Source organism: Centroberyx affinis, unplaced genomic scaffold (genome assembly GCF_046629955.1).
Source record: "Centroberyx affinis isolate AG114_WGS23_722 - 3 ecotype Tasmania unplaced genomic scaffold, CSIRO-AGI_Caff_v1 ptg002606l_1, whole genome shotgun sequence".
Lineage (NCBI taxonomy): Eukaryota > Metazoa > Chordata > Actinopteri > Beryciformes > Berycidae > Centroberyx > Centroberyx affinis.
The window spans coordinates 33567-57621 of NW_027280805.1; the positions used below are offsets into that span (position 1 = coordinate 33567).

A 24055-nucleotide genomic window follows, 5' to 3' on the forward strand; every position below is an offset into this window, starting at 1 on the left:
ATAGGAGATGGGAAATACCATAAATTACGACAAGGTCTGTGAGTTAATATAGGAATATATGGGATTTTTCGTTAGCGCTGTGAGTAGCATTTCTTTGTTTTAGATAGAATTAGTCTATACATGCGCATGTTTAAATTGTGTAAAAAGTGTATAAAACACATACACAAATGAACCAAAACTAGTTTCTTTCTTCTTTCTTGATTGAACCTTAGGAGCCTGTTATGGATTTTCTCCCCCAAAAAGAACAAACATGTTATGATTTACAGGAATTATGAGTGTGATTTGAACGCACCGTTGATTTATACTGTTGCTTGGTTGAAACTAATCTTTATTTCGATGGAAAGTAATGTAAAGTTTTGAAGCATTTTGAAGATCTACCTACTTTCGGCTACATCAATTAACCCTTTGTGGAAAATATTGTGCTACTTTCTGGTTCTTTTTTTGTTTGTGGAAGGCCTAGGCTACTTTGTCCTATAGGTCAAATACAGTTAACAGTCTCACGTCCATAATCTAACACAGTTTATATCATTATGCCTCAATGAAATCTCCGAATAGCACACGTTAAGTTCGGGATTGGTTATAAGGTCTGATATTGCTTATTGCAGGTTTAAATGAGAAATAATTTCAATGTGCAATTGAATAATAACCAACATTTTAACTGAAACCGTTTATGTGAAAATCATCTAACCTATCAAACACTTGCACTTGTCAAATGCAAGTTCTATTTAATAGCCCACAGTAGGACTACATGGAAGAAGCAAGCAGAGGAGCAGCAGCGCCATCTAGTGGCCGCTGGTAGATCTTGCAGGAGCAGCTTGGTCCTCGTTCAGTGCTGGGCGTTTCTAGGCTGAACATGATGGAGACATTTGCTGGAGCTGATCCCTTGATAATGAATGGGAAAACTGACTTTGTGCCTTGAGTGAATTTCTGAACATAAGAGCACTTTTACTGGTTAAGTAGTGTTACCGCTGCCATGAAATAAGATTCATTTGGGTGTTTGCACTGTTGCAACTCAACAAAATGGGCTTGATTTTGTCTCTAAAGAGTCAAAGCTGCCAGGAGTTTGAGCCTTAGAGCACTTTGCAAGAGAAAACTGTCTCTTCTTGCCCTGCCTCCCAAAAATACCATAGAATAGAAAATAATTGGATCACACCTGGGACAATAGAACAGAAAGGACCACACCCGGGACAGTCAACATCTTCCAGAGAATCCAGAAAGAAGAATTAGTAAATATGGAACACAGTTAAGTTTAAACATCATTCACAAAAAGGTCTCCCATTTGTGTCATATAGCTCCAAAGAATCTGTCTCGGTGAAATTATGAGTTGTTCATGTTCAGATGCAACAAAGAAAGCAGATAAATGAGGAGAATGGGACCACAACCCAACTTCTCACTCAAAATATAAAGTCAGTTCCTTTTTTTCGACAAGAGGTTATATACTCAGTAGCTAATTTCACTTCTTCAAATGTGTGTCCTTATGGCGATTTTAAAAATAATTGTGTATAATGGATAGTGATTGACAGGTCGCCTGTCCTCAGGTCGTCAAAAATCAAAATAGGATTGGAAGCATCTTACTTTTTTTAATTTTTTGAAGCTTCAAAAGCACATCAGTAGACAACAGTGCATAATGAACATACATATATAGGTTATAAACATGCAGAACATGCAACGCATTTTGAGCTCAGCGCCCTTCCTCAGGCAGCACTGAAGGGGAGTGGAAGACGATCCTAGAAATAAGAAAAAAGGAGGGAAAATGTGAAAAAAAGGAAGGAAAATAAAAGGAACTGACGTGAATTTACCTGGGACAGACTAGACTGGATAATGACAATAAATACAAATGATAGATAATAGTAAATAGTAAACACTTCTGCCACCCAGTAGCCACTAGAGATGAAACAAAACATAGAAACTTCAAATACTATGTTCTATATGATTATACATTATATCCCAAAAACCTACCATAATATGGCACTATCTACATAGCATAGCATTATAACAAAATGAAATGAAATCGTCACGAAAAGGAGAAGTGAGACTCTAATGCAAACAAATTCAAGAAAGGTAAATGACAATGATCACGAAAAACATGAGAGATCAAGATCTTCATTGAGCCCTTCAGGGGATAAGAGATAAGATATCACTTTATTAATTCCCTTGGGAAAATTCGGGGAAGGTACCCAGGTTAAAAAAAAATCCTTGCTATTTTAATTGATCTTACATTGTCCTCTGTGCTTCTTGTATCAAATATTTTGATTGTGCACATTTTTTGTTATCATTTTCTTGTTCATTTGTGTTACAGCTACATATTATACATTGTTGTTCTACATCAATTCTATTAGGAAGTCTGGTAGGAAGTCGTATCTCCCATTTCCCACATGTGTTTGAACGCACCACCATTCGCATCCTGGAATGACGTGTCAAGAAAGTGCCGGAAGCTTTCAGTCCGTCCAAAATGGCTTACCAGACTTTACAGCAGGAGTACTTACAGATTCCTGTTGTAACTAGGGCATATACCACCGCCTGTGTCCTCACAACCGCTGCAGTGGTAAGATATGTCCAAATCCAACTGTTTACTGTGCTATTTCGGCCACTTACGGGCCTTGGATACCTCTCAATTTCATACCTCTTAACCTAGCTACGTGTTTACTTTACTGTTAGCTCGCTAGTTTAGCCGTAGCGCCTATGGGTGCTGCTGTAGAGAAAGCGAGAACGGTACGTGTCAGGATTTGGTTAGCCAGTGATACTGTAGGTTTAGCTGCCCTAGCAAGGTAGCAAGACAGCAAAACCGTATCTGTGGTTGGTGTCTTCTTAATTTAATTTGACCAGTGAGTCAATATTGTCAGCAGACGTTACGGTTAGCGTCATTTGCTTGTTTAGTAGTTTACAAACTGCCTTGCAAGCGAAAGCTCTTCGCTCGCTGGTTGCAGGATATGTGCTGTTCTCGTTAGAGAGAACGTCACGCCAAACTCCATTAAAAAATCTGTCAAATTAAAGTGGCCTTGCTTATCGGCCAAGAGACCTACATCATAAAACATGACTCAATACCATTTTTGAATCGTTAGGAACCATTTTTCAACTCGGCAACTATATAATCCACCAAGCAGCACTTATTCCAATACAATTTAAACTTATAATTGGTTCACTCTGTTCACTGTTCTCTGTTCACTGTGTATTTTGGTCGTAGACGATTGTGGAAACAACAGGCGAACTAGTTCTAAAAGTTGACATTTTATTGAAGAAAGTGTTGTATGGTGAATTATATATAGGCCGATTTGAAGAGATACCCAAGGTCACATTTAAGGGACTTTGGCGTGGTGTTCGCCATACAAGAGAAAAATGTGATACTGTAAAGGTGAGAAAGGACAGTTTCAAGAACACAATGATTTTTTTGCCCTGAAGTGGCATAAAGTCGTGTGTGTTGTGTGTTTTTGTATGTGTGCCTCTGAAGTAGATTTTGGAGGGCAGTTTCTGAATGAGGGTTTCATTTCAATTCATTTTCATAGACTTAAGGGTTGAAACATGACCCAAATATGTAAAGTAATATGCAGCAGGGGTCCCAATCTTTTCCATGTCAAGATTTTTGCTGTTATATATGACTATGTGCATGCATATCTGTCTATACTGTTGGTGGGGATGTAACAGTAGGTACAGTGAAACCCATGATCAGAGCAGTCATCCTTTCATTGTGCAAATATGAATGAACTCTTCCTCATTTTGTTGGGGATCCCTTGGAAACCTCACAAGGACCTCTAGTAGTCCTCAGACCCCACTTTGGGAACCACATATCTAAGGAATCTAAGGAATGACCCACGTAATTGTCTTTGACTTTCCTAGAGTGTGTTAATTGGCACTGTGCACCTCATAACTGAACTATATTGGATTGTTTAATAATGCAGAATGCAATCATATTCATGATACACAGTGTCACTTAGAGTGTTTAGAGCGCACTCTAGGCAGGGTGGAGTTACAGCACGGTATTCAAATGACAGTGGCACAGAATAGTGTCAAGCGGAACTGCTAAACTTGCTATCAAGTTACCTGCCTGGAGATGAGCGTCAAAGCAAGCTTGAGAAACCCCACACTGGTTTCTGTGTTCGCTTAAAATCCATTACACCGAGCAGCCCGCTTGTCTTTTTAGCTCAGAATCAATTAAAGATTTGGTCCAATATTTTTATTTTTTCAGTCGGCTTGTTTAGTAGTCCTGGCACAGTGTTGGGTTTATTGGTAGGCGTCAGTGAAAAACAGTTTTGTTTTGTTCCCACAGTCGGCCTAGAATGGTATGTGTGTGTGTGTGTGTGTGTGTGTGAGAAAACAATTTGTTCTGTATGCCACCCTCGGTTTGGGATGGGCAAATTAACGTGCAACTTCTCAAGCATGGCGAGTGATTTGAAAAACCACAGCCTAAGCCACATGGTAATAGTGTAGTATGATTTTCATAGTTACATTTTTCATTTATCATGTAAAGTGGTCTCACAGTTTATTTCTACCACACACCATTGAAAATAGTTCTGCCAGCTGTTACAAAAATCAAACAAAATAGGATTTAAAATTGTCTTGGGGAGTAGGCTAGTTGTATCCTTTGTTACATATAATTCATTATTGTAGCACATTAAAATTCTCAGTCAGATTCTGTTGAATCCTACCGTATGTGTACTTATGTGAGTTCTTTAATTTTGATAAATATAAATATGAAAAACCCAAATATGCTAGCTGGGATATGCTGATATTAACTGGTGAATTCTGGCATGTAAACACCATATTAACATAGTCTACAATACACTACAGACAGCAGGATAACTAGAGCGTTAGACAATATGCATCGTTCCATGTCAACAATCCTGACTAAGATATGACCTTAGCCATGAGAAGGCTCATATTCGCAGTATTAATGAGCATGTAAACACACTCATGACTCATTTTTAGGAGTTTACATTATGAGGATGTTATCATGCCAGAATTCAGTGGTTAATATCAGCATATTCCAGTTCGGATATTTGTGTTTCTCATATTTGGGATATGGGCTTATCTCCGTCATTGTAAACAGGACATGGTGTTTACATGCACCAGCTCACAAACAGAATATTTGATTATCTTGAATATAAACTGAGTATTAATGTGAATGTGAACACACAAAATGAGCAAGGGGACAGGGAGGGTCCCTTCTTTGAGGTCGAGTTTAAATATCCTGAGGCAGAAGTGGAAAAATAAGCAATTTGTTTTTCCATCACATTTAGACGTATTTAATATTTGTAAAGACCCCCGAAATTGCTGTTCATATTAAATGTTCTTTTTTGTCATATGGGGATGGTAATGTATGTCAAAGCTGGATCATCAGTTGAAGTTCTCATGACAGTTATCTTTTCTGTCCTCTCCTCTCACAGCAACTAGAGCTCATCACACCTTTTCAACTGTACTTCAACCCTGATTTGATTCTAAGGAATTACCAGGTGAGTGATTTCCTACATTTAACAGAACAGCCTCCAGAGAAGAGGGTTCTCTGTGCTGTAAGTGTCATGGTGGAGAGCGCTAGATTTTCCAGTCGAGAAGAGGGGCGAGTGGGGAGAAAACAATGTTGTGGTGTGCCGTGTTCATTGTTGAAAGAGGCGTTGTCTGTGACACGCTGCCAACGCCAGATCCCCAAAAATGCAAGCTGTGGCTGCAATGCATTCTGGTCTATTGGAGAAATTGGTGTCTCTGCCCCATGTGATGGGTTTCTCCCTGTATGATTGTTTTGTTTTTGGTGAAAGTTATACAAATTGATCCCAGCTAAAAAAAAAACCAAATGAAATCCATGATATTTGAAATATGATGAAGTGATACAGTTGTAGAAGGTCTCCCTGGTTAAACATCTTGATCACTTTTATCATCATGAGTTTATTATCTTTCACCAGAAACAGACGTTGGTGCAAAATAGTGAGTCTAGAAAGACACTCGTGCTCTTTGAATTCTGAGGGACTGACACCAAACTCCGTTGTAGCTGCTAATATCTCATTTGGTCAGTTATCCACAGGAATGAAAAAAATACACCAACAAACAACAAAATGGGCTCAGAAATGAAAGTTGCATCACCAATGGATGTTTTGTAATGTTTAAAGTGTTTTAAGGCGCTTTTAATATATGGGAAGATGGTTGAGAGGGAGACAGAGATACAGGACAGGATCACACACTATTACTTTTCAGCAGCAGCATTATTCCAGCTCAAAATTCAAATTATTCAGAGAGTTTGTCCTTAAACCCTTACAAAGGGGTGAAACTGATAGGCCGAGTAACTGTAGCAAAGTGATATGGCAGTATAATGTTGCATAACTGCGTCCAATGGAAGAGGTTTTGGATGAGCGAGATGTTGATCTTGCTACTACATGCTCTTTGGTGTAGCATGGAAACACCTTACAGCGGGTGGCGAATGGAGCCACTGTCAGTGTACTTACACCTTCATGACAAAATGAGTAACTTGTTTTTATTATCGGTGTGCTTAGCCCTGCTTAGCAGTTAAGTATAGAGAGTGGACCAATTTAGAGTACTTTAGTAGTTGGTTATCATGCGCTTCCTTCACAATATACATAATGTTTTCAGCTTTGATGTAGGACATTTCTGAATATTTTGTTCGGTTTTTTTTTTTAAAGGCAACCATTAAGTTGGTCTATACAATGTAACTGAACATCTCTGATCCAATTAGTTGATTACAGTTGTAAATTAATGTGATTGGAATGTTAAGTAATAAGTTTGACTTCATTCTTTGTATCAAATTTTATTTGAGCGTACTTAATACAAATACAAAGTTATTCTCCATGTTACATGAGCAACCACACTTTCTTGTCTTACCATTCCAACATTACTTTTGGTTATGCCTGTCAGTAGACATAACCTACGATCTCTTTGGAACATATTATTGTTTTTGGGAGAGCAATGTGGTTAGTTAGCTGGCTAGTTATGTTAAACACAACTTGATATTATAGCTGCTGAGCAGCAATGAGACGGGCCGGGAATTTTGACAACAGTGACAAATACAAGAAGGACCGGCAGCAGAACTGCCCAGCCCCTGGTTATAATAAAACCTTGAAATATCTTTGAAAACATGTTACACACATCTCAATGCCTGAGTAGGAGTAAGCATGTTTACTCAGCATCACTCCGGACTCGAACTCACAACCTCTGACAGCGACAGCAAGTTGTGATCTTGTTGAGTGATGGACTTCTTTTAGTTTGCACTAGGTTGCAGTGTGTGAAAGTTCCTTCTCACTTGGGCCTACATTTTGGTGAAAATTGCAAAACTGTAGCATGTACGGCTGATTTTTGATGAATTGATAGTTTAATGAACTATTATTTGTGTGCCCCAAACTGAAGATGGCCTACCCAACGGCCCAGGTTTTTGAGACATTCCTCTCCAGGCCTGTTAGTTATGTTTCACATGTCTTGTGGTCTGCTTCACATCATTATGTCCCCAACCGTTTCCATGATGTCATGTTATTTTGCTGCACCTTAGGTTTTACTGAATTGTCCCTGAAGGCTAACTGCTGGAGATTCAATAATAAAACATAGGCTCCAGCCACTATTAAAATGCAAGCTGTTAAAAAAAACTGACCTCTCTCTCTGTCTCATTTTCCAGGTATGGCGGCTAATAACCAACTTTCTGTTTTTTGGTCCAGTTGGCTTCAACTTCCTGTTCAATATGATTTTTTTGTATCCTTTTCAGTTGCGGGTCTCTGTGCAAGTATGCATATGAAATACATTTGCATATTTTCTGTTTCACTTAAAAAGGGTAAAGGTACATGTGGTTTCAGAGATGGGATTATTAAACGCTACGCTGCTCTGGGGACTAGACATACAAATGGAGGGAGATAAGTCACATGATCAGAATCTTTATGTGATGGTGATGCAACGTAAGATTGGCCTTGCAGTTGTGTTTCTATAATCAGGATGTGTTGCATGTTTTGTGTATATTTCCTTAACCGTTTGCCTCCAGGTACCGATACTGTCGTATGCTGGAGGAGGGCTCTTTCAGGGGACGCACTGCTGACTTTGTCTTCATGTTCCTCTTTGGTGGGCTTCTGATGACTGTATCCTTCCTCTGAAAGCTTCTCTTTGATTGGTGGGTTTGTCCAAAACAGAGTATGGACCAGAAAGAGAGATTTGAAAGCCAGAAATCTCAGCACCAGGCCAAGAAACTACTCAGTCACTGGTGCTGATCACAACAGTCTTATCAGTAAAAACCTTACATAATGCACCTTTTAAAAGTTTATTTATTTAGTCCAGAACTTTATTTACGAACTACTTATCCTGAGGTCCACAGACAATGTATGTACTGGAAATATTTGATGCACTGAAAACACCACATCTGTCCTGTCCGGAGGCTTGTGGGGTGCTTTCCCACACACTCTTTGCCATCTGGTTTCTTTTCCTGTATCTTTACTGCTAAATTAATACCCTGATTGCTGCCGGTGGTCTAACCAGCAAGAAACATATCACGCACCTGTTAGAGCCTGTTAAAGAGTGATTAAAGGATAATTCTGGTTATTTTCAACATGGGCCTTATTTTCCTAGTTTTTGTGGTCAGAATTTACTCAATTACTTCACTGTAGATCTTCAGTTTGAGCGCTGCTCTTCCATACACACTCAAGGGCCAAAGCAAGCTCCAACCGTTGAACCCAAAAAGCGATTAAAACATAATAACACTCATACTGCAGTTACACATTGTCTTTAAATACCTGTGATTGAACAATATTCACAACATTTTAGTTATAATAGTCCATCTGATATTGTTTAGCATTGCTCACACACTTCCATGTGTAGTTTGCTGGCTGCCAGTTTTCTTTTTTAAGGTTTTTTTATTTTTATTTATTTTTTATTTTTTTTGCCTTTTACCCTTGATTTGATACTTCACAGTGGAGAGCGACAAGAAAGATTGGGGGAGAGAGAGAGGGATCACATGCTAAAAAAGTCCTTGGCCGGATTCGAACCCAGTAGGCGGTTCATATTTACAGAACATCCGATATGACTTGAACACAGCATCAGAGTACTTGTGTGCTCTACTTGCAGACTAGTTAAAATAACGTATCTAATACCACAATGTATACAAGTTTCAGGCAATGGGTAATTGGAAATTGGATGTAGGAAGGTCCCATTGCAGTGTGAGTGTTTTAGTCGCTTTTGGATTCAACTGTTGGAGATTCCTTCTTCGAAGTGTGTATTGGACAGCAGGGCTTCCAGCAAACTGAAACTACATGAAGGTCTACAGTGAAGGAAGTGAGTAACCTTTGAACGCAATCAATCGTCATGATGACAAAAAATAGGAAAATCAGACCCAGGTTAAGGAGAGTGTGCCCCAAAACCAGAAGTTCTCAGGTTCAATCCTCCCAACAGTCAATGTGTCCATAAACTAAACTGTAAGTGTAATTCATTTAGTTTATTTGCCACATTCTTCTTTAATAAGCTTTCAGATATTTGGCACTTTTGTGAGTTTGGTGTTCCTGGGCCAAGCCTTCACTATCATGCTGGTGTACGTGTGGAGTCGGCGAAACCCGAACGTTCGCATGAACTTCTTCGGCCTGCTGAACTTCCAGGCGCCCTTCCTGCCCTGGGTGCTGATGGGATTCTCTCTGTTGCTGGGCAACTCCATCATCGTGGATCTATTAGGTAGCTGTCGCTCTCATCTTCATTCATTATTTAGCGCCTTAGCGGTATTCCAAGAGCCAAAATGAATGCATCTTTGTGGATGATAGTGATTGTGATTTCATGTTTTGTCCCGTCCTGAGGTATCGCTGTTGGTCATGTGTACTTCTTCTTGGAGGATGTGTTTCCCAACCAGCCAGGTGGTGGCAGGTGGCTCAAGACCCCCTCTATCATGTGAGTCCTACATTCCCTTACGCAAATACTACTACAGAGATCAGAACAGAGTCGTCATTTTACGAGATATCAACCTGTTGGAAGTGAGATCCGTCACTACCTTTGTGCGTCTCTAGAAGTCGTCCACCCACCTCTTCTTCTCTGTATCTCCCCGCAGAAAGATGCTGTTCGACACTCCAGAGGAAGACGCCAACTACAACCCCCTCCCCGAGGAGCGCCCCGGAGGGTTTGCCTGGGGGGAGGGACAGCGCCTTGGGGGTTAAACGAGCCCCGCCCCACCCCCACCCCCTGATCGCCAGGTCACTTCTAAGGACATTCCCTCAGAGAGAGAGAGAGATGAAGGGGACGAACGTGGTCTTTTTTTCCGACTTGTTTGTTTTGTTCTGGACTAAGAATGCCAAACCACCAGAACTCATTGGGAGATCTCCGTCTGTTGTCTTTGTAAATGGCTTACATCACCCTCAGAAACTCTTCTCGATGCCAGATTGTTGCTCTAAGACTACTTGAGAGAACAGAAGCCCCGGGGACTTTGGATGGCGAGCCGTTTGGCTCGATCGATGTTTGTCTTCATCAGAGAAAAAATAGTGATATTCAACAATTGTCAGATGAAAGAGAGAAAATGACAGCAGCAGTAAAATATCTGAATGAATTTATTCAGATGGCGAGTGTTTTGTTTTTATTTTATTTTATTTTATTATTTTTTTTCATTTCACTTTTTTAAAGAATAAATGTGTGTGGCAAATTACTTTTTGGTTATATTTCATTTGTGAGAGTGTCGCTGGTTTATTTCAGTGATGCGGCATCCATTTTATTGTTTTTTGAATGTTTTCATGTGATCCATTTTAAAGCTTACTGCATGAGAGAAACTGACCCAGGAACCCAGGTGGTGATTGAGAATCCTGTTCAAGAACTTTTGGGCTATGTTGCTCTTGAGAAGGGGGTATAAAAGTCATGAGTTGTGACAATGCTTGTTTCAAATTCTGAACCCACTGCTTACCAGTCCGGTCAGAATAAGATTGAAAGGATTTTATAGCCTGGAGTGCTATTGTATTTCTTGTCAGTTGGGTTGCTGGGTTTCCGATAATATTTTCTGAATTTTGCTGAGTGGCCTAGATGAGCAACGGGCCTTTATGGAGCCAGGAGAGCAAGTCTTCATTTTATTGTAGCTGATTGTTTAATTGTTCTGTTTTACTTTATAGTACTTTGTCATTTTAAGAAAATTGTCATGATAATATAGTTATTATTACTACTACTGCAGATATGAATTACCCTTCAACAAACTGTGTTTGCCATAGTACAATCAAGTATAAATACAAGGTAATGCATTTCCATATGGTGTACAGGGGACTACTACATGTTCCCCTGTGCCTTAGCACCACACCTTTTTTCAATATGAAAAACACCAATTTTCATAATTTTGTTAATTGATTTAAACCTCTGGCCTTTGTGTCATTTCTGGGTGATAATGCAACACTTTAGATTTGTATGAATATTCAAATTAATGCGAAGTATAGAATCGCAACTCTCACTTTACATCAGTAGGTGGCGGTAATACTTTTTGTAACTCGTTTGTCAACCGTCATACAACCGAAGAGGAAGAAGAATGCTGCGTTCAGGTAATATGGGAAACGCCCTTTGTAATTGTTCAACGCATTTAAACCATGGGAGTATGCTGCAAAGACTGGTTGCTCTTGATCTTGAGTCTTTTTCCACGCTTAACACACATGCTCTCAGTGAGTGATGCGTTTCAGTTCATGTCTTAAAGTAAACCAAACATCGCCATTAAACTAATGTTACAAGAAAAAGTAGTTGTGTACTGCCATGGCATTTCAAGAGTTGTGGTCACCAGATAAGTTATATAATTTAATTATTTTATTTGAAATTAATCTATCATCTACTACACTTGACTACAGCTATTTCCTTGATGGTAACTCAATTCTTTAAATCGGAAAATCGGAGCTGAAAGCTTGAGTTAAACGGTATTTTCAAGGAGGAAGCTCGCATCTCCCATTTTTCCCGCGGGACTGGAACACAGCAGCAGAAAATAAGGCTACTTACTAGTTAGCTAGCTGGTTAGCGACTGCGTAGAGATGCAATTGGCATTAAGTAAAACATTTGGCCAGAAGCCTATTAAATTTCAGTTAGAACAAGATGGGGACTTTTACATGGTTGGATCGGAGGTATGTAACTAATTATCATTGCTTAGCTCCCTAATGTAAGCTTCAATTACGCATTTTCGGCTTGTTGATGCTAGCTTGCTAACGATGCCACATTCAGGGTTTGATAAACAAAGAAATGCCTAGTCCTGATAACGGGGACGTAACCGGGTAACGTTAAGGCAACACATGGCAGGTCAAATATGATTCATGCTGTATGAAACAAAAACAGATTTTTTTTTGTTGCTGTAACTTCTTCTCATTGCAGCCAGTAGTTGACTAACTAGTAACGTTAGTGTTGAACCAGTACAAGTACAAGTTAGCTACCAGCTAAATCAGAGTACCATTCGGGAAAACTGTAATACACTCTGCAAACAGTATATATCGACCGCTAATATTTTCAAAATAACGCCTCACCGAAACCTCAGTTGACCATTTTTTCAGTCCACCCCCCCCTTGTCAACCCACAATTCACACCAGATTCACCATTGTGAACTACACCATAAGCAATACAACAGATGTATTCTCAAATTGAGTTCCTGAAATTACGAATACATAACAGAGTGTGTTGCAGATTATTTATTGTTCTCAGACGACTAAGAAAGGTTTCAAACCAGCACACAGGTTACCATGATGAAGATTAACAAGTATGATAAACCCGAGGATTGTTGAACCACTGTTTAAGATTTTAAAAATAATAATAAAAATAATGAATTTATCCTATCGATTAACTAATAAAAATCAAATGTTGACCGAATATTGCAATAGTAAACGAATAAAAGAATCACAGTAACATCACTTCACGTAATAATTTTGACCAAAAAGCAAACTTCAAGATACCTTTTCCCTCTTTTTTTATGTGAGGCTTGCATGACGCGAGCAGGATGCACAGTAAGGGTCTGCTTTTCCATGTTTAGAGGAATGGACAGAAGGACCAGGTGATGGGGCTTGGAGAGGGCTGGATTTTCCTTCAGAGTAGCTCTTTAGCACCAGTTAATTGGCCATTATCCAGTATGTAATAGACAGGTATAGAGTAGCCAGCTGGCTGGGGAAAGAAAGGGCTTTATCTAGAAGATAATGAAAGCTTGAGACATTCTACTGTTGCATTCAGTGGCAGACACTTTGGATGAGAGTGTCAGCTAAATGCCTAAAATGTAGATGTAACGTGGCTGGGTGGCCTAGTGGTTAGACAGACCGTCCTTTCACCGGATGATCTGGGTTCAAGTCACTGTGTTGGCAGGCAACCTCCCTGCTGAAGTGTCCTTGAGCAAGACGCTGAACCCCTACCAGCTCCAGTAGTTTTTTTATTATTGTAAATGACACATCACCACAGTTCCTCCGGCCCTTTTCCAGATGGGGAGCCTTGACTACCAATTGCCTGAACTACCATGCTGAAACTTTGTCTGTTTAGGCTATATAGTCTTTCCACCAGTTATTTGTACTGGTGAGTTTTCCATTCCATATGCTGTAGGATCACATTGCAAGTTTCCACCTAAAGGAGATATGTGGGATAACAAAATATGTAGAAAACATTTGCAAATAAATAATATTCTATCTCCATGATAATTTAGGTTGGGGGCATGGTTTATAAACATAGTAACTACCAAGATGTGACCTATAAGAGAAATCTGGCCTTTACTGTTGAGCCACAGAAATGAGATAAATCTCCAACTTGTTCTGGTCATTTTGCATTTCTGATCATTTTAATGAGAGGGTTTTTTCCTGCTCATTTTATACAATGGCAACAAAGTAAACTATAAACTGTCACTAAATAACCACAAAGAGGAGAACCCAAATGGACATAAATGAAGTGTGTGTGTCTGTGTGTGTGTGTGTTGGGATAGAGGCTTATTGTAAAGTGATTATCAGCAGGTGTGGCATGTTTCTGTATCATCTGTGTGGCTCCTGGTGCTCTGGCCACAGTTGGCCACATGCATTTATATTGTTTACTTGAACAAAGTACAATAGTGATCTTGGACCAATCGCCTACAATTACTTAGCATACTGTATGCTAAAGCATTAGCGTGTGCGCTGGACAGAGCTATCTACTGGAGACACAGATGAGACAGTATACTTGGATCAAACAACACTGGAAGTGTCTGTCTGCTTTGTTCTACCATCATGATAGCTGGTTGATCATCACAAATATGGTAATGAGAGTGGAGGAGGCTAGACTAGTGTTGGTGTGAAGGGGTTGGATGCATGTTTGGCTTGAATGATAATATGAGTTATGATCTCATCATCTGGGATAATGTTAGCACTTCCTTACCAAACAGTGATAAAGTGGAGTGTAACTAAGTGTGAAGAAAGGCCAGGGAATTCAAATGATATCGGTCTCCTCTCCTCTCCTCCTCTCCTCTCCTCTCCTCTCCAGGTTGGAAACTATCTGCGTATGTTCAGAGGCTCTCTGTATAAAAGATACCCGTCTTTATGGAGGAGGCTGGCCTCAGTGGAGGAGAGGAAGAAAATTGTAGCTTCATCACATGGTGAGTGTATCCTTCACACTTGTCTTGACATTCAAAATATATATGACGGTGTTGTTTAGTCTACAGTGACATTAAAATGACCTCCACGAATCCATTAATGCTTTACCATCTGTTTTGCCTTATAGAAGACCAAACATACAGATTTAGTTCAATTCAGTGTGCATAAACAATTTCAGTGCTTAGCAAGTTGGCTTCAGCAGTAATCAAGATTTCAATTCTATGATCATAGGGCAGTTTCTGATTTATTGCTGCTAATAATAGTGGTATGTAAGTATTTTCTCCTCTTTACCTGAAACACATTCCATTTCTGATTGTGTTACATATTTGGTAAAAAATCAGACAACCCCCAACCTGCCCTTGTGCTTTAAAAACATGGCAAGTGCAGTGCAAAAACACCACAGCAATTAGCACTTACCACCAAAGATGGAGACAAAGTCAAAGTAATGAGGAACTCGAGGATTACCACTTTAAAATGGAACAATAATTGACATGCCTCTGAATATTATCCTAAAACTCTGTATGTTTTCTTCCCCATTGTCCATCTGTAGCTACTAGTGTTACTCTGCTGAAGGCATCAGAATGTGAAGAGATATTCGAGGGTAATGATGAGAAATACAAGGCGGTGTCCATCAGCACAGAACCCCCAGCTTACCTCAGGTAACTACTGATTGGCTGACTGGATATTCATGTTTGCCATATCGGATAGTTTATATTGGAGAGTTTATTTAATTTGAACATATTCCTATTTGTGCATTTTAAGACCGCAAAGCAAAGTTTTTATTGAGGTGGCTCATGGTGTCCCTTCCCAACATTGTGTCTTTTTGTCCTTCCTATAAAGGGAGCAGAAGGCAAAGAGGAGCAGTCAGTGGGTCCCCACACTGCCCAACAGCTCTCACCATCTAGATGCTGTGCCTTGCTCCACCACAATCAACCGCAACCGAATGGGCCGTGACAAGAAGAGGACCTTTCCCCTGTGGTGAGAAAGACAACATATTGTCACAGGTGTCACAGTTGAGATTATTTCATAATCTTTCTGTTTCAAACAGAAATCAACTCTACTAGTTTTATTCTTCTCTTAAATTGATGTTCCTGATACTTTGTGGACATAAAAAAGTCTGTATTGTTCTTACACAATCTGCTTGAAAAACAAGATTGAAAGCTACCAGCAGCCAAGGCGAAGGCTTGTAGTACTCCCGTCTTGATTTTTGTTGATTTTTTTATGCATTTATGTCAGTCTATGCCTTAGAGAATTGAGGAAGAATGCACAATTCTGTTGTTACTGTTCAAATTGTCAAGAGCAAACCGTTTAAGGTTAACATTTGGATAAACAACACAATTACTTTAGTTAATTGTCTCAGTATTGATTGCCGTCTCCAGCGAGACCTCCAACATTAATGATCATGCGATGTTTCAGCATGCCTAACCTTTGGTGTGGCTTTGGTCTGAGACCAGTGTGGTTTCTCAAGCAAACCTTCTCCAACTGTTTTGAGCTTTCTCAGATAGAGCAATTTACTGTGGCACTTTTTGTTTTTTTAATCACTTGGTAATGAGGTCTGATATACAGAAATTCAATATGAGAGCCAGCTCACAGACTGTAATGGAGTACATGGTTACACTGTGATGACATGGCTCTAAATGAATTTGTAATAGTATTGTGGTGAGACCTACAATTACCGTTGAAATTCATAAACACAGTGAATCTTTGAGATAATTGGCACAAAGAGCTCATTTAATTAGAGTGTGAAAATGGAGAGAGCCAAAACAATTAAGCTGTTTAAACAGTTTGGTTGAAGTACAGTGAAAAATGTGTAAGAATAATGATAAGATGAATGCTTTCAATGATCAGATGTTGAACTCCGTGCTCTCTTCTCTCTCTCAGCTTTGATGATCACGACCCCGCAGTGATCCACGAGAACGCGTCCCAGGTAGAGGTGTTGGTTCCCATCCGTCTAGACATGGAGATAGATGGACAGAAACTCCGAGATGCCTTCACATGGAATATGAATGGTATAGACACCCCACACAAATCACATCAGTAAGCTTGCCAACAACCAGTTCACATCGTCTACTGTCTACTTTTGCAATTGCGTGCCAAGTGATCAAATTTTGTAATCACTAATGTTACTATTCCCCCGCCAGAGAAACTGATGACCCCGGAGATGTTTGCAGAGATTTTGTGTGATGACCTGGACCTGAATCCTCTGGCCTTTGTCCCGGCCATTGCCTCAGCCATTCGTCAACAGATCGAGTCCTACCCCACTGACAGCATACTAGATGAGCAGACGGACCAGAGAGTCATCATCAAGGTGAGTGCTGAACGGGTATTTGATAAATTCTCTGGGCAAGTTGGGGAGTATCAGGGAATTTTACAAATATGTCACTTTACAGGAATATGCTAGAATGTCACATGTTCATTGCACCAGATTGGTGGTTTTCAGCTGTTTTTCTCCACAGCAAGTGTCCAGCTATAGTGGAAACCAGGCTGTTTACCCTGTTTTAGAAAGCATTAACAAACCATTAAGGAATCACATGTTTAGGTCATGGAAACACTCCGACTTAGATATATGGAAAGTCATGCAAAAGTCCTAAAGTTTTACATCTGGGCCACGTTCTGAACATTCCTTATTTCGTCTCTCGCTGAAGTCTTTCTGATAAGATGGTAATGTTAATGCCCTGGATGTAGTTTGTGAGAGTGAAAACAAATATGCAACCCAGATGTTTTAGTCATATGTGTCAGCTAGGTGAACATCTGTAAAGTGTCACTAGCAGTACACTTGAAGTAAGGATGAAGTCAGAAGTAGGGCATTTGAAGGAGAATAAAGGCTGATGGATAGCACTGCTTCAACAAATTTAGCAGTCCAACTTAGATATCTGGCTAACTGAGGGGAATTCCCCTACACAGAAATACTTCATTCCTGTTTAATATTTTATTGATTTATTTGGGAAATGGCAATCATATACCAGGTGTTGGACAATGATTGATGTTGCACAGCTAGGCTTGAGTTTGTAAAAGATGTTCATCATCAAGATCATTAAGTCTTTGTATATTCTGCAGCTTAACATCCACGTGGGTAACATCTCTCTGGTGGACCAGTTTGAGTGGGACATGTCTGAGAGGGAAAACTCCCCCGAGACGTTCGCCTTGAAGCTGTGCTCTGAGCTGGGTCTCGGCGGAGAGTTCGTCACCACTATCGCCTACAGCATTCGCGGTCAGCTCAGCTGGCACCAGAGGACGTACGCCTTCAGGTAACCCACTCACTCACTCTGTAAGAGGTATATAACACCCCAAACCCATTGTTTTTGTACACACTGTGCCGTTCTTCCCATTCATAAAAATGTACCTAACTGTCCATGTTGTCCCAGCCTCAGGCAAAGTGACACCCACCGTAGTCTGAAGTCATTTGTCCTGATTATGGTGCTATAGGTTGTAATGGTTCAAAGTTTAAAAGGCAATTAAGATAAGGTTATAAATAGAGAATTTAAATGACAGCAACATTAATCTACGTCATCATCAGTGTCTTTAAAAATTATATTCACTTTTTTCCATCTCAGATATTAAGTTTAAGTTTGCTGCACTGTAAATTGTACTGTGCACAAACCTCAAAGAAATATTATAGTTTATTTTCAGTCACCAAATAGACTATTTTTGTTTTGATCCGCAAAAACATATTCAGTGTCTTGCATGCTTTTCATTTTGTGTGTCTGTATCTGTCCACCAAGATATCTTTGCAGCCATTCAAGATAGCCATGAAACAGAATGCTTGTGGAACAAAAATTAATCCATAATTTAAGTCCAGTTGGCCTGATTGGGTTGCTATAATGAAGTCAATTTTGAAAAGCGTAAAAGGCTATGATTTCCACACTGGTTCCTGTAAGTATGAACTTGGTACATATACAGCTGATGTGGTTGTACAAATTTCTCAAAGTCCACCACGATGGATTTTCAGCCATTTACAATTTTTTGTTAAAGTTATTTCCCAAATGCATTTGCAGTTTTGGTCCTTGGTACCAAATTTGGCATCAAACTTACATGGTATTTATTTATTTATTTATTGGTCTATAAACCAGCCTAATCATGTACATAATATGGCTGCCATAATGGAATAAACTTGAGAAAGCTGTGACTCCCCATGTCATAGGAAGCCTGTCTTCAATCCACCAAGAGGTGGCACCAACAAAGCTTTCAAAATGTCTCCCCAAAGTGTGAGGAGCCAGTCTGTTGGCACCCACTACCTATTCTGTCTTTTTCCATGTGCATGTCTTGGGCGTTCAAGCTTTGACTTTGGGCTGTGTTGACACTTTGTTTTAAACAGGTTGTGTAATCATCATTTAAAACCATCTATGTACTGAAAATGCAGACCCGGATTTTCACTTACCCAAAACAACCGCAACTGTTAACATTCACTCCACAAAAAAAAGAGTGCAGCCCAGCACCTTCCATCAGATGCTTTTGCTTTTAAAAAGCACACCAAAATGGCATGGAGATTTGTCAATTTCAAAGTTTAAGTATTCAAGCATTGTTGCAAGATTTGATAGAGGCCAGCATTGGACCAGAAATTCCACATAGACCCTTTAAAAAAATGACATTTATTTTAGAACACTTCAGTTGGTAAATAACACATGGTAAATAGGAGCTGGACTTGCTGCCTGTCTCTCTTTCATCAGAGATGTCAGAGGTCTCGGGGCGGCCAGAAGCAGGTAGGGGTTCAGTGTCTTCTCAAGGGCAACGTCTAGACGACTCCTTACCACCCTATGTACAAATGTGTGTAAATCGCATTTCATCCTACTTGGTACAACTACCTCATTATACCTGTTCTACAGCTGCAAACATGCCACGCTACCTGAATACACAGAGAGATTGAGTGATGTATGCATACTTATAGAGTGATATGTGTTGTGTAGTGTCTATGTGTTGCACAGCATATGACCGTTGTCCCTGTACCATTGTGCCAATAGCCATGTGCTCTGTTCAACAATCATACAGGGAGAAATCCATTGTAGAAGAGGCAGAGAGACCAATTTCTCCACTGACGGTAGCCTCAATAGACCAGAATGCAATGCATTCACAAGCTTGCGTCTTTGTGAGTCTGTTGTCAGTCACATGTGAAGTGCAGCTTTTTTGTCGTTTGAACAACTGCCACACCATGGCATTGTTCTCTCTCCTCTCTCACTTTTTCTCCACTGGAAAAACTTACTAGGCTATCACTATCACTCTCTCCACCTCCACATGTACAGCACAGAGAACCCTTTTCTCTGGGGGATGTGGAAAGGCATTCTGGGAAATGTAGGAAATCACTAAGAAGTAGACGAAGACGAGGCAGGTTGAAGGAAAGGGTTAGACGGGATACACCAAAAAGTAGATTCCAACACTTGGGCTCTACTCACCGGCCGCCCTGTCACCCCTTCTCCAAAGAGCTTAATAATAGATGGAGTCAGTGAAGTTCACATGTGACCATGGGCAGTTTGAAGTGATGTACAGTTTTACAAACATGCTGCATGGGCTTTGGCATTTGCAGGTACATGGTAAGTTGCAGTCCCCCGTCCTGCCCTGCCCTGCCCTGCCCTGCCAAATACTGGTGGATACAAGCTTAAAGCATCTTTGTCCTACTACAAACGACAATACCACTACTATAATAACAACCTTAACCCAGCTAATAATGAAAGGAAGACATGCACTGCTGATTCCAATGGCCATAACTTAACACTAGCCAAAAGTCAGAAACCATACCACCCCCAAGAAACAAATCAGTGTTATTACAACATGATGAAAGCAGTTAAATTAGAAAATGAGTTTCAAGTTGGCTCTTAAGAGAGCATAGGAATCGTATTTCCTTATGCAGGTTATTCCAAAGTTCTGTTGAGGATTACCTGCTTCCCTATGATGACACAGGTCATGAGTTTGAGCCCCAGGTAGAACTGAGGAAATGCAGCACTGCTCCACCTCACCAAGGCAGTTTATGTCAAGTACATTGTATTAAAAGTTTAGCATCATGCATTTAACTTAATTAAGTAAAAAGATTTCATTCACTTGACAAATGCTTTCTACTTATAACCACGTACCACTTGCAATATTAATATGGAATTTCTATACACAAGGTTCTAAATGCCATTTGTTTTCAGTTTTCAATTTGCTTTGCATATTTACTACTTTCATACTATGGCTTACCATTCAGTTTTACTTAGTTCCTCTTTAGTCATTGGTCAATTTTGAAAACTTCAAAATGTTTTGGTTCTCACCTCAAATCAGTGAGGAAGTGTTTTGAAAACATCATCTCCATGGCTTTTTTGTGTTGCTAATGTGTTCTGTTTTGCTCTCTCTCCCCACTGTCTTGTTCCCTCTAGGTCTGATTTCAGGTCAATATGCTTACGAATTACTTCCCCTCTACCCCCAAAAGCTTAACCTTCTTCCACGTTCTCTTACCAACTGCGCTGGGAAGCTGAGTACATTTACACTTCTCTCTTTCATCTGTTCATTTTGCACAGCCCATCCCTTAAGTATGGAAGTCATACACTACATTACATTGAACTGGCCAAGTCAAAATATGCAAAAATGGAGCACTTTATATTTCTTGTTCTTCCAGTGTAGTCACCCCAATCTCGTCCCCTCCAAAAAGAGGCTTTTTGATTTAGTTCTTCATCCCAACCAAACGGACAAGATGGTCAACAGTAGTTTTGTGAATACTTATAAGAGAAGAGCAGTTGTATTGTGCTGTACTCCAGTTTGTAATGCGACACATTGAAATTGCATGAGCTTGTTCAAAATTTTGTTAGCGGTGTTCCAAATATTTCTGTGGCTCAGTCCTTGGTCTGCTGTATCTTGGGGAAAATAAAACCCTCAAAAAAATCTTCTTTCTCTTATTTGCTGAAATCTTGTAGTTTCCTGCAAAATGTAGCTGAACAAAGACTTTTCTCATCCTCAACTTATTTTACCCTCTCTCTGACACATTATGACCTGATCTTCAGTGTTGTTATGGTGGACTCACGCTGTATTGCCATGCCTGTGATTTCCCACAGTGAGAACCCGCTCCCCACAGTGGAGATCGCCATCCGCAACACGGGCGATGCGGACCAGTGGTGCCCCCTGCTGGAGACCCTCACAGACGCCGAAATGGAGAAGAAGATCCGAGACCAAGACAGGAATACCAGGTGAGACAGTCTGACCGTCACTGAGCAATCACCACAGGATGTGGTGTGTGCAATGGAATAGATATCTGTCAACTTCATCCATCAAAGCCCATGGGCGGGTTCTAACCAGTTCTGACTTTTGATTGGTGGTTGAGCTTGAATGCCTACCTCAAAATGGCAGCGCCCAGGACAAATGTATACTTAGAGATTTTACATGATCTGATTTCTTAGAGAAAGTTGAGAGCTTCTCTGAAGCATTTACAAAGATATCAGCCTCTCTCTCTATGGCACTGATGATGGTGTAACTTGCAAGCCTGGAGAGTTTCAACTTTGATGGAAGAAGTTGACAGATAGATTTATTTGATTGTACATGCCACACCTTGCAAAACTAAAATAAACAAATGAGTAGATAAATAATTCAATAATATAGATTTAATTGATTGGCTATTTATGAATTTAATTAATCATTTATGTATTTGTTTCTTCATCCTAGTCCTAGTTTTACATCAGACTGGTCTAACTAGAGAATCATTGATCTAAGGCTCAGATCATTACTGAGCAAAGTTAATGCAACTGGCCCTTGCTTGCAATAATAGAATGTACAGATGGATTAAAGCTTTTACCAGAAATGGTGTAAAGGTTGTGTTTTTCCATTTGTATGTGTTTGCTCAGTGGATATTATTTCTGAAATAATTTTACTGAAATTGAAATTTGTATGTTTTTAAGGCGCATGAGACGACTGGCCAACACCGCCCCCTCCTGGTAGAAAGAGGTGTCCAGCTGCATCAGGGCCTCCATTGGCTGTTGGTGATGCTTCCCCTGGAGATTGCTGTTACTATGAAATAAGCAAGCAACTATACATCTACAGACATAGACACACACACACACATAGACACAACACACAGGTCATCCACAAAGGGTCATCGGGACATTCCTGTAAGCATGAAACGCACACACATGCTGATCAATCTCCATGGGCACTTCATCGGACCTGCCTTTTTAACACACACACACACACACACACACACACACACACACATACAGGCATTCCACTGGTTATACAGTCTACCATCCTCTTTGTTAACGTTGCCTTTTGTTGCATCAATCATGACAACAACTAAGATCTAATCCAGGATCACTCTTAGCTCGTGTTTTTTCTTTTAAGGAGGTTTATCTGTCGTCTGTTACAGAACGAAAACCAAACCATGCTAATCCGCAACGTTCGTACAACATTTGTCATGTAAAAATGCTTGGCGTTGCATTGGATGAAAAGTATCTGAATAGGGTGTATGAATGGTTCGTGAAATGACACCGTGGGGTTTGTGACACTGGCTGTAGCCCTCTCCAGACGGCAGTAGTATTTCTAGAGGAGGTCTTGCGGTTGGTATTTCTTACCTCGGGAACCCAGGAATCTGATCTCGTCCGGAACAAACATGTCTGTCATTTTCTCTGGTCTCCTCAAACTTCCATCTTAAATTACCTACTGTATTTCGTAACTGCGACGTCCCGGGGTGATGTTCATCCTGTTGTTGCGCCGTTGGCAAGACCACATAAGCATTGGTGGGGCTTTACACAGTCATGTACCTGTGACATCCTGGGTTTGAACCTGGCCTGGGACCTCTGAACGCTGTCTGGAGAAGGCTTTAGACGCAATATGGCCCGGATCTACTAAAAGTTTGCACCGCGCAAATCAAATAGTAAGTTTAGGTTTCAGCAATTAGCCTCTATGTCATTTTCTCGCCCCTTATATTTGCGGGTTCTCACTAATGAAGTATGTGCACCCGTGTTCATTTGCATGCTAAATCTTAGTAAATACCTTGCACGTGTGAGACTAATCGCGCCCTCGCTTACTATATGTTAGTAGATCCGGGCCGACGTATTTTACTGGGAGTCTTGTTGGGTAGTGTAGGCAGAAATAACATGCTGACAAGAACCAATCGTGTCTTTTTAAAGTAATGATATTCAACTTGACTATACTCTTGAGAACGATGTAAACGTATTTGTTGTTGCTTCCTGTTCTTTTGTAAAATTCCGTTACCTTTTTAGTGGACTTGTTTTTATAAAAAGAAATAAATAAATGAAATAGTTGTGGAAAATGGGTGGTGGTTCTTTCGCTAACCTGTGTATGAATTTCTTAATAATATAACATGAATTGTGCTTATGATAGGCAACAAGTTCTATTCTAGAACCCCCTTAACTGCTTTTAATTAAGATGTTCCATGATTTCCCTTCAACAATTTGATGAGTAACTTCTTTATACATCATATTTTTTATTTTTTTTTGACAGATTGTGAGTTGTCATCTTATAATTTAATTGTAGTAATTCATGTCTAAGAATATAATTTCCCTACAGTGACAGCTGCTATTATTGTTCCTGACAAAAGGGAAAGGATGGTGATTAAAATGACTTGTAAAACCCATTTTAAACCACATACCTGTTTCAAG

The 24055-nt window shown here is 40.0% G+C and overlaps 2 protein-coding genes across 4 annotated transcripts; both read left to right on the forward strand.

Annotated features, from left to right (window-relative positions):
* The first annotated feature begins 2440 nt into the window (after nt 1-2440).
* Nucleotides 2441-10578, forward strand: derl2 (derlin 2). 2 transcript variants are annotated; one of them, XM_071534684.1, is made up of 7 exons: nt 2441-2545; nt 5382-5447; nt 7607-7680; nt 7964-8057; nt 9438-9633; nt 9753-9843; nt 10001-10578. In XM_071534684.1, the coding sequence occupies exons 1-7, from the start codon at nt 2453-2455 to the stop codon at nt 10104-10106; spliced, it is 720 nt and encodes a 239-aa protein (XP_071390785.1). In that variant the 5' UTR covers nt 2441-2452; the 3' UTR covers nt 10107-10578. The 2 variants fall into 2 exon arrangements, with proteins under 2 accessions (XP_071390785.1, XP_071390786.1); XM_071534685.1 differs by having other exon boundaries at nt 2453-2542.
* A 1312-nt stretch (nt 10579-11890) lies between these two features.
* On the forward strand, nt 11891-23697 carry LOC139656996 (SWI/SNF-related matrix-associated actin-dependent regulator of chromatin subfamily B member 1-like). 2 transcript variants are annotated; one of them, XM_071534680.1, is made up of 9 exons: nt 11891-12023; nt 14374-14506; nt 15034-15142; nt 15324-15461; nt 16365-16492; nt 16625-16791; nt 17541-17731; nt 21500-21631; nt 22337-23697. In XM_071534680.1, exons 1-9 carry the CDS (start codon nt 11934-11936, stop codon nt 22374-22376), a joined length of 1128 nt encoding a protein of 375 aa, XP_071390781.1. In that variant the 5' UTR covers nt 11891-11933; the 3' UTR covers nt 22377-23697. The 2 variants fall into 2 exon arrangements, with proteins under 2 accessions (XP_071390781.1, XP_071390782.1); XM_071534681.1 differs by having other exon boundaries at nt 14374-14485.
* The last annotated feature ends 358 nt before the right edge of the window (nt 23698-24055 follow it).